The sequence below is a fragment of the Bombyx mori genome, chromosome 3 (assembly GCF_030269925.1).
Source record: "Bombyx mori chromosome 3, ASM3026992v2".
In the NCBI taxonomy this organism is placed as follows: domain Eukaryota; kingdom Metazoa; phylum Arthropoda; class Insecta; order Lepidoptera; family Bombycidae; genus Bombyx; species Bombyx mori.
The window spans coordinates 10982804-10998042 of NC_085109.1; the positions used below are offsets into that span (position 1 = coordinate 10982804).

General features: G+C 36.3%; 1 protein-coding gene across 2 annotated transcripts in view; it reads right to left on the reverse strand.

The window, feature by feature from the left end:
- Positions 1-15239, reverse strand: part of LOC101737791 (monocyte to macrophage differentiation factor) — a 29132-nt gene that overhangs the window by 7862 nt on the left and 6031 nt on the right. For both annotated transcript variants that reach the window (XM_004931638.5, XM_062676657.1), the window contains exon 3: positions 3780-4032. In XM_004931638.5, the coding sequence (XP_004931695.1) occupies positions 3780-4032 (253 nt within the window). The remainder of the gene's footprint in view (positions 1-3779; positions 4033-15239) is intronic.

The following is a 15239-nucleotide window of genomic DNA, read 5'->3' on the forward strand; positions in this document are numbered from 1 at the left end:
TTCGTTTTTCTGATTTACCAATCATTGTCCAAAAGTCAGATTGCCGCCTTTGATAATAGTCGACTCAGATAAAGTCGTTGCGTAAATGAATGACAAAATAGATTTTTAGTATAAGCAGATTAGTCGGCTTTTTAAACTTAACCATCTCCTATACTAACAATAGGAACTCAACTTTCGCTACCCAATAAATCAATCTCGCGATCCACCTGGTTTTAAGTGGTTATCGGAGCCCACAGATATCAACAACGTAAACGCCGCGACTCATGCGAGACATGTGTAAGATCTCAGTTTTTACCGTACAACGGCCGCCCCGCCCTTCAAACCGAAACGCATAACTGCTTCACGGCAAAAATAGGCAGGGTGGTGGTACCTACCCTTGCGGGCTCAAAAGATCTTTTACCACTGGTAGGAAGGCACGCAATGATGCGAATATATCTGGGTTGAAATCATACTTTTAATTCATTATTTTAAGCATTTAACTAACTAACCTAGACTAGACTTCGCAACACTATTAACTCGAGTTGTGGTTGAAATTGACGACTAATATCGTGTAGTAAAAATCAAACCGGAATAATTTATAACGTTGCATAATGAGTGACGGGTGACGTCACCCGCATGTTTCAGTTCACGGGATAGACAGCGGTTGTTTTGTTTCCAAAACAATCGTCTTCAATCTCATATCTGAAGGTGAATGACGGTATGCGACGTGTACGTATTCCATTCAACAACAGGGTATCAAGCTCGGGCCGATTGTACAGTCACTAATGAAAATGTTTCCATGAATACAAAGTCTATTTTTAATTTTATCTATTGTAAAATCAGCTATACGTCATAATCTTCATAAAAACAGCTTTGAAACTAATAGTTATTCAAATCTTGTATTTTTATCTTTAAATTATGTTTGTAATGTCTGATTACAAAGTAAATTTTTACGTAATATGTTAAGTATACTTGAAACATATTATAGTACAGAGCACGGCGCTAGTATGCAGCCCATAGACACAGTTCACTGAGTTTCTCGCCGGATCTTGTCAGTGGGTCGCGTTTCCGATCCGGCGGTAGATTCTGCGAAGCACTGTACTTGCTAGGTCTAGTTTTAGCAAATTTTCTCAAGTTGAGCCCCTTAGACTACCAGCGAATAAGTAGGAAAAAAAGTAGTATGCAATATTAACATAAAAGTTATTATAACCTTCTCAAACCCAAGCAAGCGGAATAAAGTGTTGATTTGTTTAGTAATTTTCATGTCTTATTTACTAATTATCATTCCGTCGAAGTTTCGAGTTTGTATGCACATTTTAAAAATGCATTCCAAAAATCCAAGTTTTTGGTGTATCACCATTCTTTTAAATAGAACATTAAGGCATGCGAGTCTCCAGCAACAGCCGAGTCACTGCATGGATTTTTTTGTTGTTGCTACCAGCCCTCTCATTATCATGCTTACTACTTACTACCACTGATATTTGTCTTTATCACCGCCCATTAGATAGATAACAAACAAAAAAAAAATTCAACGACGATCTCTGTGCAAGAACATTATTAACTTTTAGAAAACGAAGACACGTCGAATGCGGCGCGCATGCGTCTTAATTTAACGTAACAGGAACTCCGAATAGGAAATTACAATTGACGTTTTCGACTGAAGAAGTTGTCGTGGCCCAAAGGATAAGACGTCCAGTGCATTCGTATCTAGCGATGCACCGGTGTTCGAATCCCAGCAATAACAAAAAAATATATATATACATATATATAAAAAGGCAAGATTACGTATGTATATTTATGTACAAGCTTGTCTGTAATTCATGCGCTCACGTGCACAAACGCCGAATGCCCGTTACGGAAACCCAATCCGGGAAACATGCACGAAATGAAATCTATAATAACAGTTTACGTCAGTTTTAAAAATAAAGAAAAGGTGAATGCGTGCCAAGGAGCTAAGTGCCTACGATATTGGATGGCGAGTGACAGGCGATTCGGAGTTTATTTTTTTAACTAAATACAGGGTGTGACAAAATCTTTCTCGAGCCCTAAAAATGACAATAAACTAATTTGTAACGTAATTTAAAAACGAACGTTCTTTAAATTAGCTAAGCATAAATAAAATTGATTTACTTTTTTTTTATTGACCGTGTAGGCAGACGGCCCGCCTGATGGTGAGTGGTTACCGTCACCCATTGACTTCAGCAATGCCAGGGGCAGAGCCAAGCCGCTGCCTATCTATTATTCGCAATGTAAGACAAAATTGCGTATGTCACTGTCAATGTATTGACTTGTTAATGTAAGCTGTTGGGACTGCGAATCAGCGAGTCCACTACTCAATTTACTATTAGGTACAACCTACTTTTTGGAAACACTTTCAATACAGGAGATATACTTAAACACCAATTTATGTAATTTAATAAAAATGCTCAATTAAAAATATTCTTAGTTTCATTTCGTATTTGTTTTATTGTTTTTTTTATTTATTGCTTAGGTGAGTGGAAGAGCTCACAGCCCATCTGGTGTTACGTGGTTACTGGAGCCCATAGACATCTACAACGTAGACGCGCCACCCACCTTGAGATACAAGTTCTAAAGTCTCAGTATATGTAGTTACAACGGTTGCCCCACCCTTCTAACCGAAACGCATTACTGCTTCACAGCAGAAATAGGCAGGGCGGTGGTACCTATCCGCGCGGACTCACAAGAGGTCCTACCACCAGTTATGACAATATCGAACATTGTTAATACTTATGTAAGGTTTAAGCCCTTAAATGTTTTTAATGGTGTTTAAAATTTTTGTATTTAGTCTTTAAAAACAATAGATAATAGTTTAAAAAAACTAACGAAATACGTGAGTGCAAAATAGCGTGGGGTGCTTTTCAGGATATTATCAAAACTAGAGGTCCCGCATTAGTCGAAATTCGACTATAATTAATTGGATTTGTAAGTTTGTACACTATTATGATTGTATTTTATACTTCTATAATCACAAATTTCGCCAAGACTACACTATAAAAAATATTAACAAAGACAAACCATATTGTATTCTCAATTTGACAACAGACGTCAAGAACAAAGTTTGACAATAAATAGTATGCATGCTTGTGTGCGTCATATACATGGTATGTAGTGTGTGTAATTTTTTCTTTATTGAGTTAATGTATCTTTTATGCATTATTTTAAAAAAATATTAGCATTGTGCACTCCTTCTCTATATTCTCTATAAGTGTGGAAAATTTCGTACTCCTCCGTCCGCGCAATTTTCGTAAAAAGGGATACAAAGTTTTTGCTTCACGTATTAATATATAGATAACCCTTCTACTCATATCCGTTCATAAAATATTTATAACTACTGATACCATGCACCCCACGCTTTTTAACAATAGAGTCATTTTTTCTTACCATATTTTTAATTCAAATTTATTAAAATTTATTTTCTATTTTTTAGTTGGATTTTCTATAAAAGCGTATTTTGTTAGGTTTTTTAAACTATTATTTATTTTTCATTTTTTAGTCTAATTTCAATTTTTTCAATACTTTTTTTATTTTTATTTTTTAAATATTAGTTGTCATCGGTCCTTGATAAGTATACCAAATTTCGAGTTAATCCGACGTTTTGAAGGGGGTCAAAATCATGTTCAAAGATTCCGTTACATACTAACATTCATACGTCTGAAGATAATAAAAGCGTATTAAAAAGATAAAAATCGCGTTAGGGTTGGCACATTAGAATGAGTTTCAAAAAGTCGTTTCGCCTGTCACTCGCTCTCCAAGACCAAAACGTTAAAGTGAAAACGTACATTTGACGTGACTATGATCGCCGCGGGACCCAGTCCCATCACGAGATACAGTAGCAGCTCCAACATCTTGTATCGCTCGTGGAATATCTGTTGGTACGTGATGCCCAGCACGGCCAGCAGCCAGATCGCCCAGCGCAGTTCCCTGAGCATCCAACAGGAGAGCGTGCCCACCGTCAGCCACGGGAAGTAAGAGCTAGCGATGAATATGTAGATCATGGCACGGTCACAGCGATGCAGGAAGTGTTTCATTTTACTGTAAAATTAGTTATGGGTTAGTTGAAGCTTTATGTACATTTTATAGTGAATATTTCAGTTTTTTTTTGCTTAGATGGGTGGACGAGCTCACAGCCCACCTGGTGTTAAGTGGTTACTGGAGCCCATAGACATCTACAACGTAAATGCGCCACCCACCTTGAGATGTAAGTTCTAAGGTCTCAAGTATAATGGCTGCCCCACCCTTCAAATCGAAACGCATTACTGCTTCACGGCCGAAAATAGGCAGGGTGGTGGTACCTACCCGCGCGGACTCACAAGAGGTCCTAACACCAGTAATTACGCAAATTATAATTTTGCGGATTTGATTTTTATTACACAATGGTATTCCTTCACCGTGGAAGTCAACCGTGAACATTTGTTCAGTACGTATTTCATTAGGAAAATTGGTACCCGCCTGCGGGATTTGAACACCGGTGCATCGCTACAAGCGAATGCACCGGACGTCTTATCCATTAGGCCACGACGACTTTGACTTCGGACGAAATGGTCCATGCATGTTATGCACTTAAGACTCATACAATGTAATTTTTGAAACTATTATTATTTTAGTGCGCTATCTCAGATCCTCATAGCCAAACGTAACGAGTACTATAAACTAATAAAATACGCAAAGTATTGTTACTGGTTTAATACCGTACGGGTGGATACCATAATCCTGTCTGTTACAGCTAAAAAGGTCTACTGTTCTAACAATGGATTAGAAAATTAAAGCTTAAACAAAACCGACTAAGAACTCGTATCCCAATCACATTAAATAAAAAAGATAAATTCACCAACCGCCATAGCACGGTAGCAGTTTTACTGAAAAAATAGAAAGGTCAAGGAAAAACCCATCAGTCACTTAGCTGCGAGTATTTTTAATATTTTAAGACCACGCCCTTCGATTTGATATAAGGAAAAAAAAAACAGTTTAATAGTAAGAATAGCTAGCTGTAAACGATTTTTTTTGTATTGTAACAGCTTTAGAAAATTCAAATAGGTTAATTGGTTCGCGCGTTTACAATGAAACCTGTAATATTTAGCAATTACTTTTTTTTGTATAACAAAAAATGTGTTATTCCGCAATTAAAACTTTATTCCTCTCATCATCATTCTCCTGCCCTTCTCCCAGTCACCTGGGGATCGGCGCAACATGTTTTCTCCTTCTCTACTCCTCTATCATATATCATTTTTATGCTCACTCCCTTCTTACATATATCATCTTTCACGCAATCCATCCATTTTTTCTTAGGTTTCTGTTCCTCTGAAAATTTTATTTCTCTGTTTTTTTCTTTTCTTGGATGAGTGGACGAGCTCACAGCCCACCTGTTGTTAAGTGGTTACTAAAGCCCATAGACATCTACAACGTATATGCGCCACCCACCTTGAGAAATAAGTTCTAAGGTCTCAAATATAATTACAACGGCTGCCCCACCCTTCAAACCGAAACGCATTACTGCTTCACGGCAGAAACAGGCGGGTGGTGGTACCTGCCCGTGCGGACTCACAAGAGGTCCTACCACCAGTAATTACGCAAATTATAATAGTAGTGTATGTAGTGGTAAAACCTTATAATTATTAGCGCTGAATTGAAGGCACTGTGTAATCTCAATTATGAAAATCCATTGAGGAAAATCACGTTACATACTTAATTGTCATGGTCGGTTCGACAGATTTGAAAGTTTTTTTTTAATAACCACGGTTAAATTAAAATTAGTTTACCGTCATTACGGTTGTCTGTCAATTTCATTTTATAAGAAACAAAAAATAAAACATTATTTTTGTCCGTTTGTAGTAGACTTTTTATAACAAAATTTTATAGACACGATAAACTTGTTGGACCTAAATAAATCTTTAAGCGTGTTACGAAACGTAATTTTATGAGTTACGATTCCCGGGCATACACCGTTGTATCGCTCCATTTATTGTGTACCTAGTACTTTATTCGCGGGATTTTATACGTCTCTTAGAGAGCACTCTACTATTTAACACTCTCTTTGTTATAGACTCTAATGTTATACTTCATTACAATTTTCTTTGGCAGCAGAAGCATGTAGTACTCATTTATAAAGTATGAAGTTCAAAAAACAAAATTGCTAATAATAACCACCCCATAAATTCAACAACTAAGTTGTTATCTATACTAATATAATAAAGGGGAAATATTTGTTTGTTTATTTGTATTGAATAGGCTCCGAAACTACTGAACAGATTTGAAAAATTCTTTCACTGTTTGGAAGCTACACTATTCCCGAGTGATATAGGCTATAATCTTTTTTGAAAAAAAAATTGGGATCCTTACTAAAACTCCAAGGTGTAAAAAAATTACCTAAAATATTCATTACATCGCGTGCCCTGCAAAAACTATTGATGATAGAATAAAACTATCTATCACCGAATAGCCGAAACGAATATCAAAGGATCTAGTAAATCATATGTGTAGTTTAAATTTCAGTATAGTTCTAGATAATTGAATAAAGTCGTTCTCATTCAATTGAGGCAAAGGAAACCAGCAGAGGAACACCAAATGAACGGTAATCGAGACATAATGCCCAGATATAATCGACAATTACTACTTTTGTGCCCGATAATAACTTCCCGCCGAGCTCGACCTTGGTACCTCATGAAGCCTTATTGCGTAAATAACGTTATTTATAAACCCCTTTCTGAAGTAAATATAAACATGTGGCGTTGTTTTGTGGGCGGCTTAAACATCATCACTATGTGTTCAATACAATTAACAATAAATAGGTACTAAAGCGATTGAGTCAAAATTACATTATAATTTTAATATCATCTACATAAGTAACTATCTAAAACACTTTCTTCAATGGCGTTTTACTTTCATATTTCAGTAGAAAGGCGTGTGTTGAGAAATTTGAAAACGTTACTATTAATTATATTGCATTCTCTTCAATCTTTATCGAAAAAAACACACTACATCTCGGATTAAATAACGGGCTGAATTTGATAATAAGTTGCCTTACAAAGTTGCCGTTTTATAATACTGGCCATTTCAAACATTATTTATGTATGTCTGGCAATAAATTAAAAAATCAAACGTATTTTATTTAAAAAGTATGAAATTATATTTTCAAATTCAGTCATTTGTTTATTGATTAACTTTCCTTTTCACTACATTCTTATCTTTTCATTAATCTGGCCATTTCAAACATTATTTATGTATGTCTGGCAATAAATTAAAAAATCAAATGTATTTTATTTAAAAAGTATGAAATTATATTTTCAGATCCAGTCATTTGTTTATTGATTACCTTTCCTTTTCACTACATTCTTATCTTTTCATTAATATTGACACGATAAAAAAACGACCTATTTATGGAATACCGATTTCTGTCGCGGCCTGCAATACCGCATACCGGTTCACCAATTACGTGTACGGAGTGACACTACAAACAAACACACGACTAGTTATTAGATTGAACGCTTGCGACATGGTAATTTTGCCTCAGACACAGCGCGTGGATTTCTCGCGGGATCTACTCAGTGGGTCGCGTTTCCGATCCGGTGGTAGGTTCTGCGAAGCACTGCTCTTGCTAGGGTTCGTGTTAGCAAATTCGCCAGGTTAGAGCCCTGTGAGCTACTCGCTCGGTGTGTCTAGTAGGACCTATCGAAGTCACTAGAATAGGTAGGAAAAAAAACATGCAATTTTTTATTGTAAAAAGTGAACTCCGTGGTCGCCTGAAAATTAAAGTCAACAACGACGCATCAAAGGCGACAGTAGAAGCCGACGCGTTAGTATCAAAACGATATTGGTCCATATATCTACGAATAAATAATAATATTTATTCGTAGCCATATATGCATCAAATTCGTAACGTAAATAAACTATATCTATAATATTATACTAGATGGTGTATTTATATGTGATTTATAGTTAATAATTATATCATTATTATTGATATTGATATTTTTTGGTAACTTTAATTGGAACTTGAAAATACCATAACTGTTACTGTTGGCTCACCGAAATCCATGTTTCCATCAAATTCACGCGTTCATCAATGAAATCCATCAAATTCAAACGTTTCTCGAAATACCAACGAGTATGTATCTCATGTGGTTGATTTTATGTTCCGTTATTGATAATAAATTATAGCTTATCTATTCTAGGTTTTAATGGAATATAAATAGGTAAACCTAATTGAGTTTTTACACTAAATAACTCAGGCTAGTCTTATAGACTATTTTTGTTTATGCCAAATGGAAAGTGAAACCATGGTTTTTTTTTATTGCTTAGATGAGTGGACGAGCTCCATTGCGTGTTCGCATGATATTTATGATTTCCGATTTAAGGATGGTAATATCAATAATTTCGTCTCGCTTGACCTAGTTTTGTAGAGTTTTCATTGTACGTGCCAATGACGGAAAGTTCTGGACTATCAATCATATCAAACGAGTATGTCACACGATCGACCTCAAATTCTCAAAATTTTGATAAGAATTTTTTTTATATATATTTTTGTCCGACGAATTTTTGTCCAAGGAATTTTTTTTATAAATTTTTGTACGACTTAAAACACGGCCAATTACTTATTTGTAGTCTAAAGTTCATTACAGCTTCCAAAATCTGTTTGAGATGTTTTAATGTGGTGATCATTACTGTCTCCGAATGAGACGTGTAACCCATTCAGCTTTCGTAAACAAACATAAAATGCGTCAATTTATTCATATTTGACCTCCCAACAAGACCTCTAACTCTCCAAGAGCCCATTTATCAAAATTTGCGAGCGAACCGAGGCATGTAACAGCAGCTGGTCTATCAACCTTTCCAGTTAGGAAAAAACGAATGAAACAGGTTATCAAAACTATCTAAAACTGAAGAAAAACTATCACTAAGAATAATAGTGTGGACGACTTTGCATTCGTGAATGTGAGTTATATAAACACAATAAGCAAATGTTTTTCTAACTATTCCTTATGAAGTTCATGAATACATAATATATGTTATGTAATAACACTAATCGAGTTGACAAAGAGCTATTACACAACTGATTCTCTAAATAGAATGTACGAATGTACAAAATTCTTAATAATGGGATGAACCGAATATCTTGTCAGTTGAAATCAAGTTGGTATGGCAATTGGATTCCACTGAAGCGGTTAATAGACGAATTCCAAAGGATTGTCTTTTAGGCAGTCTCTTCGGGGGCAATTTAAAAATTATTTCCGAAATTGTTTTTTTATTGGCTAAGATGGCCGACCATTTTGCAGGCTATTTAATGTTAGAACGATCTACTTACTGTTGGTCGTTTCTTGTACTGGTAGGTAGCTTCATTGTACTTGTTTTTGCTTCGCAGGTGTCATGACTGTATATAATATACTGTACATATATATTCTAATATACAGTGGTGGTCATATAATTAGAAACACTTCTTATGAATAAAGAAAGTATAACTTCAACGTACAAATCGATGCCTCCAATGAACACTACTCTAACTCAAAATTTTGAAATTTTCATTTTTCACGCAAATCGCTTCACTATGTTAAAAGTATTACAAATTCATTATTAATGGGGTTCGAAGCAAGAGTAAATCAGCTAATTACACATGAAAAAACCATAAAATCTTTATTATTGCAGATATATTTATCAACTTTTTTCGTTTAAACTCTCCTCCCGTAAACCTACGAATTTGAAGTTAGAGTAGTGTTCATTGGAGGCATCGAAATGTTCGTAAAAAATATACACATTCAATAATTAATAATCTTGCAATAATATAGCCACTCAAATAAAAAACTCATTAAATGCATAAAATATATAACATATCTTACTTTTAATTACAAAATGAGTCTTACGCTCATTATAACTATTGGCAGGCTGTCGATAGTACCAATTTCGTAAATAGCAATACTAATTACTAATACTTAAAAAATATATGTTTATACTTTTTTGTTGTTGTTTCTAATTAGTTGACCATTATTGTTCATACCTTAAAACTGATTTAAATGTTTGTCCGTAATGTAATATTGAAATTGCACTTGCATAGTGGAATTTATATTGTTTTTCTAATAAATGATAAATCGTTGAACATATTTTTATCCTATTTATTGTTTAATTCCAAAATAAAAACAATTGTGGTGAAATATCTAACATAATGTCAAGGACCGTTGGTAGTGTTTCTAATTATACGACCACCACTGTATATACTGTACTGTGTAATATACGCTGTACTAAAGTAATAGGCATTTCAATTTCTATTGACACTGTTAATATTTAATACGAATTGGGCCGTAGGCCCGGTTACGCTTCTATCGAAATTCATAAAATAATTTTGTCGGTCATACATCTTCAGATAAACATAATCATCGTTCAACTATACCTCTTGTGGTGAGTGTAACATTTTTAAAATTTTTTTTTTAATTCTTTAGATGGTTGGACGGGCTCACAGCCCACCTGGTGTTAAGTGGTTACTGGAGCCCATAGACATCTACAACGTAAATGCGCCACCCACCCCGAGACAAGTTCTAAGGTCTCAAGTATAGTTACAACGGCTGCCCCACCCTTCAAACCGAAACACATTACTGCTTCACGGTAGAAATAGGCAGGGCGGTGGTACCCACCCGCGGGAACTCACAAGAGGTCCTACCACCAGTAAAATACCGAATAATTGATTATAAATGACGGTACTGGTTGTAGATATAGTTTGTAGATATATACGACAAAGGGAAAATCTTCCACCGAGCGTGTGATATTGCTCGGTAGACCGACGATCCTAATGTTGTTCGGAACTTGTATATATTCAAGCTTATCTTAAGCGAGATTCAGGCATCTGTCAAATATCTTGCGTTGTATGATGGCTATCCGCAACACTGGTATTTAGAAATAGGTCCGAAGTTAGAAAATGAACACATAAACGCGAAAGTATTCGATAGTATAATGCGCCATCACCGATATTCGCCATAGACACACAGCCCACCGAGTTTCTCGCCGGTTCTTCTCAGTGGGTCGCGTTTCCGATCCGGTGGTAGATTCTGCGAAGCACTGCTCTTGCTAGGGTCAGTGTTAGCGACACTCCGGTTTGAACCACGTGAGCTCACCTACACACGTAAGGGCGAAGCTGAAAGAGCCTCTCAAGGCTATCAGCATAGGTAGGGAAAAAAATAAAAAACGATATTACCTGTGACCAACAATAAAACCTATGTCTTTCGCCCTCTATTTTAGTTACGTTCCAGAGAACGTTACGAACATCAATAATATGCGATTTAATAAAAACCTTTTGTGTTGCTTGGGGACGCCTACGTCCTCCGTTGAGGTGTCAGTTTCACTGATCGCTTATCGCATGAATTGCCATCCGAACGCTTATCGGTTTAGCAACAGACGGGTGCCAACACCAGTTTAGATATTTATTCCCGTGAATATTTACTACTCACGGTAATGTTTTCGTATTAAAGTTTGAAATCTGTGTAACTTTACGTTGTAACTATACTGAGACCTTAGAACTTATATCTCAAGGTGAGTGGCGCATTTACGCTGTAGATGTCTATGGGCTCCAGTAACTGCTTACTGGGCTGTGAGCTCGTCCATCCATCTAAGCAATAAAAAAAAACTTAATGCGGTTTTTTTTAACGAAATTAGGACTAGGCCTATAGACCAGTCGGTCATGCTAACGTAATTCTATGCGCGTCAAATTAAATTGCACATACCGAGAAATCATACTATATACATTCTTCGGTGGATCCGCTCGTTACTTGACTTTCTTATTCTTTTCATTAATTTCCTTATCAATATTGGTTAAATAATTTAGAAGTGAATAGATAAGGTATTGGAGTATAGGGTATAATGAAAATCGATCATTAAGCCGTTATATATAACTAGTCAGGTCATAAGTATTGTCACACAGTAAAAACTTTAGAATGCTGGCCACAAAAAAGTTTATTGAATTCGAATTTCGAATTGTTCATGAAAATAAAAATGTATACTTTTAGAATTTTACTCATTTTTAAATATGCAGTGGACGCTTAAAGAAGACCGTGTTGCAGTTATTGCGTTGCGTCGTTGCGGTTACCCGCCAATTCAAATTTTTAACATACTGAAAAATTTGAAAATAACCAAAAGATTCGTTTATCGTACCATCAAACGATACAATGAAGACTCTAGTGTAGATGACAGGTCAAGAAGTGGTCGCCCTCGGTCTGTTAGGACTCCAGCAGTGATAAAAGCTATGAAGGCGCGAATTCAAAGAAATCCCAAACGTAAGCAGAAACTGTTGGCCCTTCAGATGGGGTTAAGCAGAACCACGGTGAAAAGGGTGTTAAATGAAGACTTAGGGCTTCGGGCATATCGAAGAAAAACAGGACATCGTTTGAATGCTCGTCTAATGGACCTGAGACTGAAGAGATGCCGCGCTTTGTTGAAGCGGTACGCGGGAAAAAAATATCGGGAAATTCTTTTTTCGGATGAAAAAATTTTTACCGTAGAAGAGAGCTACAACAAACAAAATGATAAGGTGTACGCACACAGTAGTGAAGAAGCGAGCAACCGTATTCCGCGTGTCCAACGAGGTCATTTTCCATCCTCGCTCATGGTATGGTTGGGAGTTTCTTATTGGGGCTTAACAGAGGTACATTTTTGTGAGAAAGGTGTAAAAACGAATGCAGTTGTGTATCAAAATACAGTCCTGACGAACCTTGTGGAACCTGTTTCTCATACCATGTTCAATAACAGGCACTGGGTATTCCAACAAGATTCGGCGCCAGCTCATAGAGCGAAGAGCACACAAGACAGGCTGGCGGCGCGTGAAATCGACTTCATCCGGCACGAAGACTGGCCCTCCTCCAGTCCAGATTTGAATCCGTTAGATTACAAGATATGGCAACACTTGGAGGAAAAGGCGTGCTCAAAGCCTCATCCCAATTTGGAGTCACTCAAGACATCCTTGATTAAGGCAGCCGCCGATATTGACATGGACCTCGTTCGTGCTGCGATAGACGACTGGCCGCCTGAAGGCCAGTATTGAAGGCCTGTATTCAAAATCACGGAGGTCATTTTGAATAAACTTTAGTGTCATAAGAATCTATGTTTTGTTAAGTTCATTTTGGTATACCTATTAATGGTTACATAATGAATAAACTTGTTTCAATTATTTTACATTAAACATGTGACAGAATTTATGACCTGACTAGATAGCTATAATATGCTACCTAAACGAATTAAAGACATCTTCGTAAGACTTGATTAAACTTTTTTTGTTCAACTGTGTTAGGACATCTTATACCTTTAATATACTATAATTAAACTTGCTGGGTTTTAAAAAGAAATAAATACACTTGACTGAAGATTGCTTTTATAAAAACGCACAGACAAATTTAATTTAGCTGAAGAAATAGCTTCGAACAATTACAGTAAGATATAAAACGTAAACAAATTAAACGTTCCTGTGAAGTTCTTGAAATTTATGTTGAAATTCATTGAAACGAAACGTACGTTTTGACGACCTGAACTGTGAATAAACCTTTTCAATTGTTGAATATAACGCAGTAAATGTTGTTATCTTAATAAGGCTTTGAATGCCGACCAAGATATGGTATTGTTAGGCTTCACTGAGAAGGGTACTAGGGTACTAAGGTAGGTAGGTAGGTAGGTAGGTAGGTAGGTAGGTAGGTAGGTAGGTACTAAGGGTGGCTGACATAGGTACTACATATAGATTTCATAGCGAAAATAGATACGCCGATTCACGTGCTGTTGTTTTATCGTCGCCCTAAACACGTCATTACGGATCCACCCGATCCATTAACGGTGCTTCTTTTAGGTACCTCAAGCACCGGTCACCAACCTCACCAAACCCGTCGCTTGCGACGAAGGGCTCGGCGAGTAAATTAACCCACAGACACAGCCCACTGAGTTTCTCGCCGGATCTTCTCAGTGGGTCGCGTTTCCGATCCGGCGGTAGACTCTGCGAAGCACTGCTCTTGCTAGGGCCAGTGTTAGCAACACTCCGGTTTGAGCCCCGTGAGCTCACCTACAGGGTAACGCTGATATAGCCTCTCAAGGCTATCAGAATAGATAGGAAAAAAAAAGTTTTATATACGGAATGACCCCCGTTGTTGCCACCACAACGGATCATGAACTTAAAAAGTCAATTGCATTTAGAAATGACTGTTATATCATTTAAGCCGAAATTAACGTTTGGTTTCCTATAAAAATGAGTACCAAAAATTTTGATGTAGCGTCTCCATGTTTTCTATGATTAGTGTTCAAAATTTAAACAATAAAAGACGCACGGACGCATCGATTACTCACAAACATTCATTTTTATATAGAACCCAATCTTTCATTCTGTCTATACCCAATTATTTTGTACTATATTTTTGTTAAAGTAGTTAAATTGTCTCAGGTGTTATCTTTCAGCGAAAATGATGATTTATGAGAACAAATATAGCTTTCATGATCACTAAATATTACAATTAATTTCATAATACTTCGTCGAAAATCTTATAGATTATATTTCTACCCAATTTATAAATCAGAGGATACGAATATACGACCCTACGAGATCGTTAGCACAATTTCCTGTTATCAGTCCGTCGTAGCAGCATCCTCGTCTATCTTCCTATAAAGCTACTTTCAGACTAATAATATAACTCTTTATTTAACACCATATTATGTACAGAGTAAACTAATAAAATAAATAAAAGTCGGTGATATAAATTGGCGGCCTTATCGCTGAAAGCTTCTACCTTATAATATAATATATAAAAAATAAAAAGCAGACTACCTTATAATATAATAGCATATAGCTCATAGCACAACAATATCGTGCACCATACATTGTTATGGACACGCTCACACTGTACTGTACTATATATTATTGACTAAGTATACGCTGCTATATTATATGGCACTATAGTATAGCGTAGTCTGAAAGTCGCTTAAGACTCCCTAATCTATAGGCCCGCAGTTCCAACCTAAGCACTGGTGGCATGTGGTAAGTACGCTTAGATACCATCATCTGTATTTCTACCCTATTCAATGTCACTGTGGTGTCTATCCGACAGCCGCTTAACATCGGATTGAACATGAGCTTGCCTTAACCAATAAATGTTAAATAATAAATTTCCTACGATCCACCGTTAGGTCACATTGTGTGGAAGTTTCTTGTCAAATTTTCCTATATTCGTGTAGAATTTTCAATCATCCAAACTATTTTAAGGGACATCCAATTAAAAGTAATTGATCATACCGTA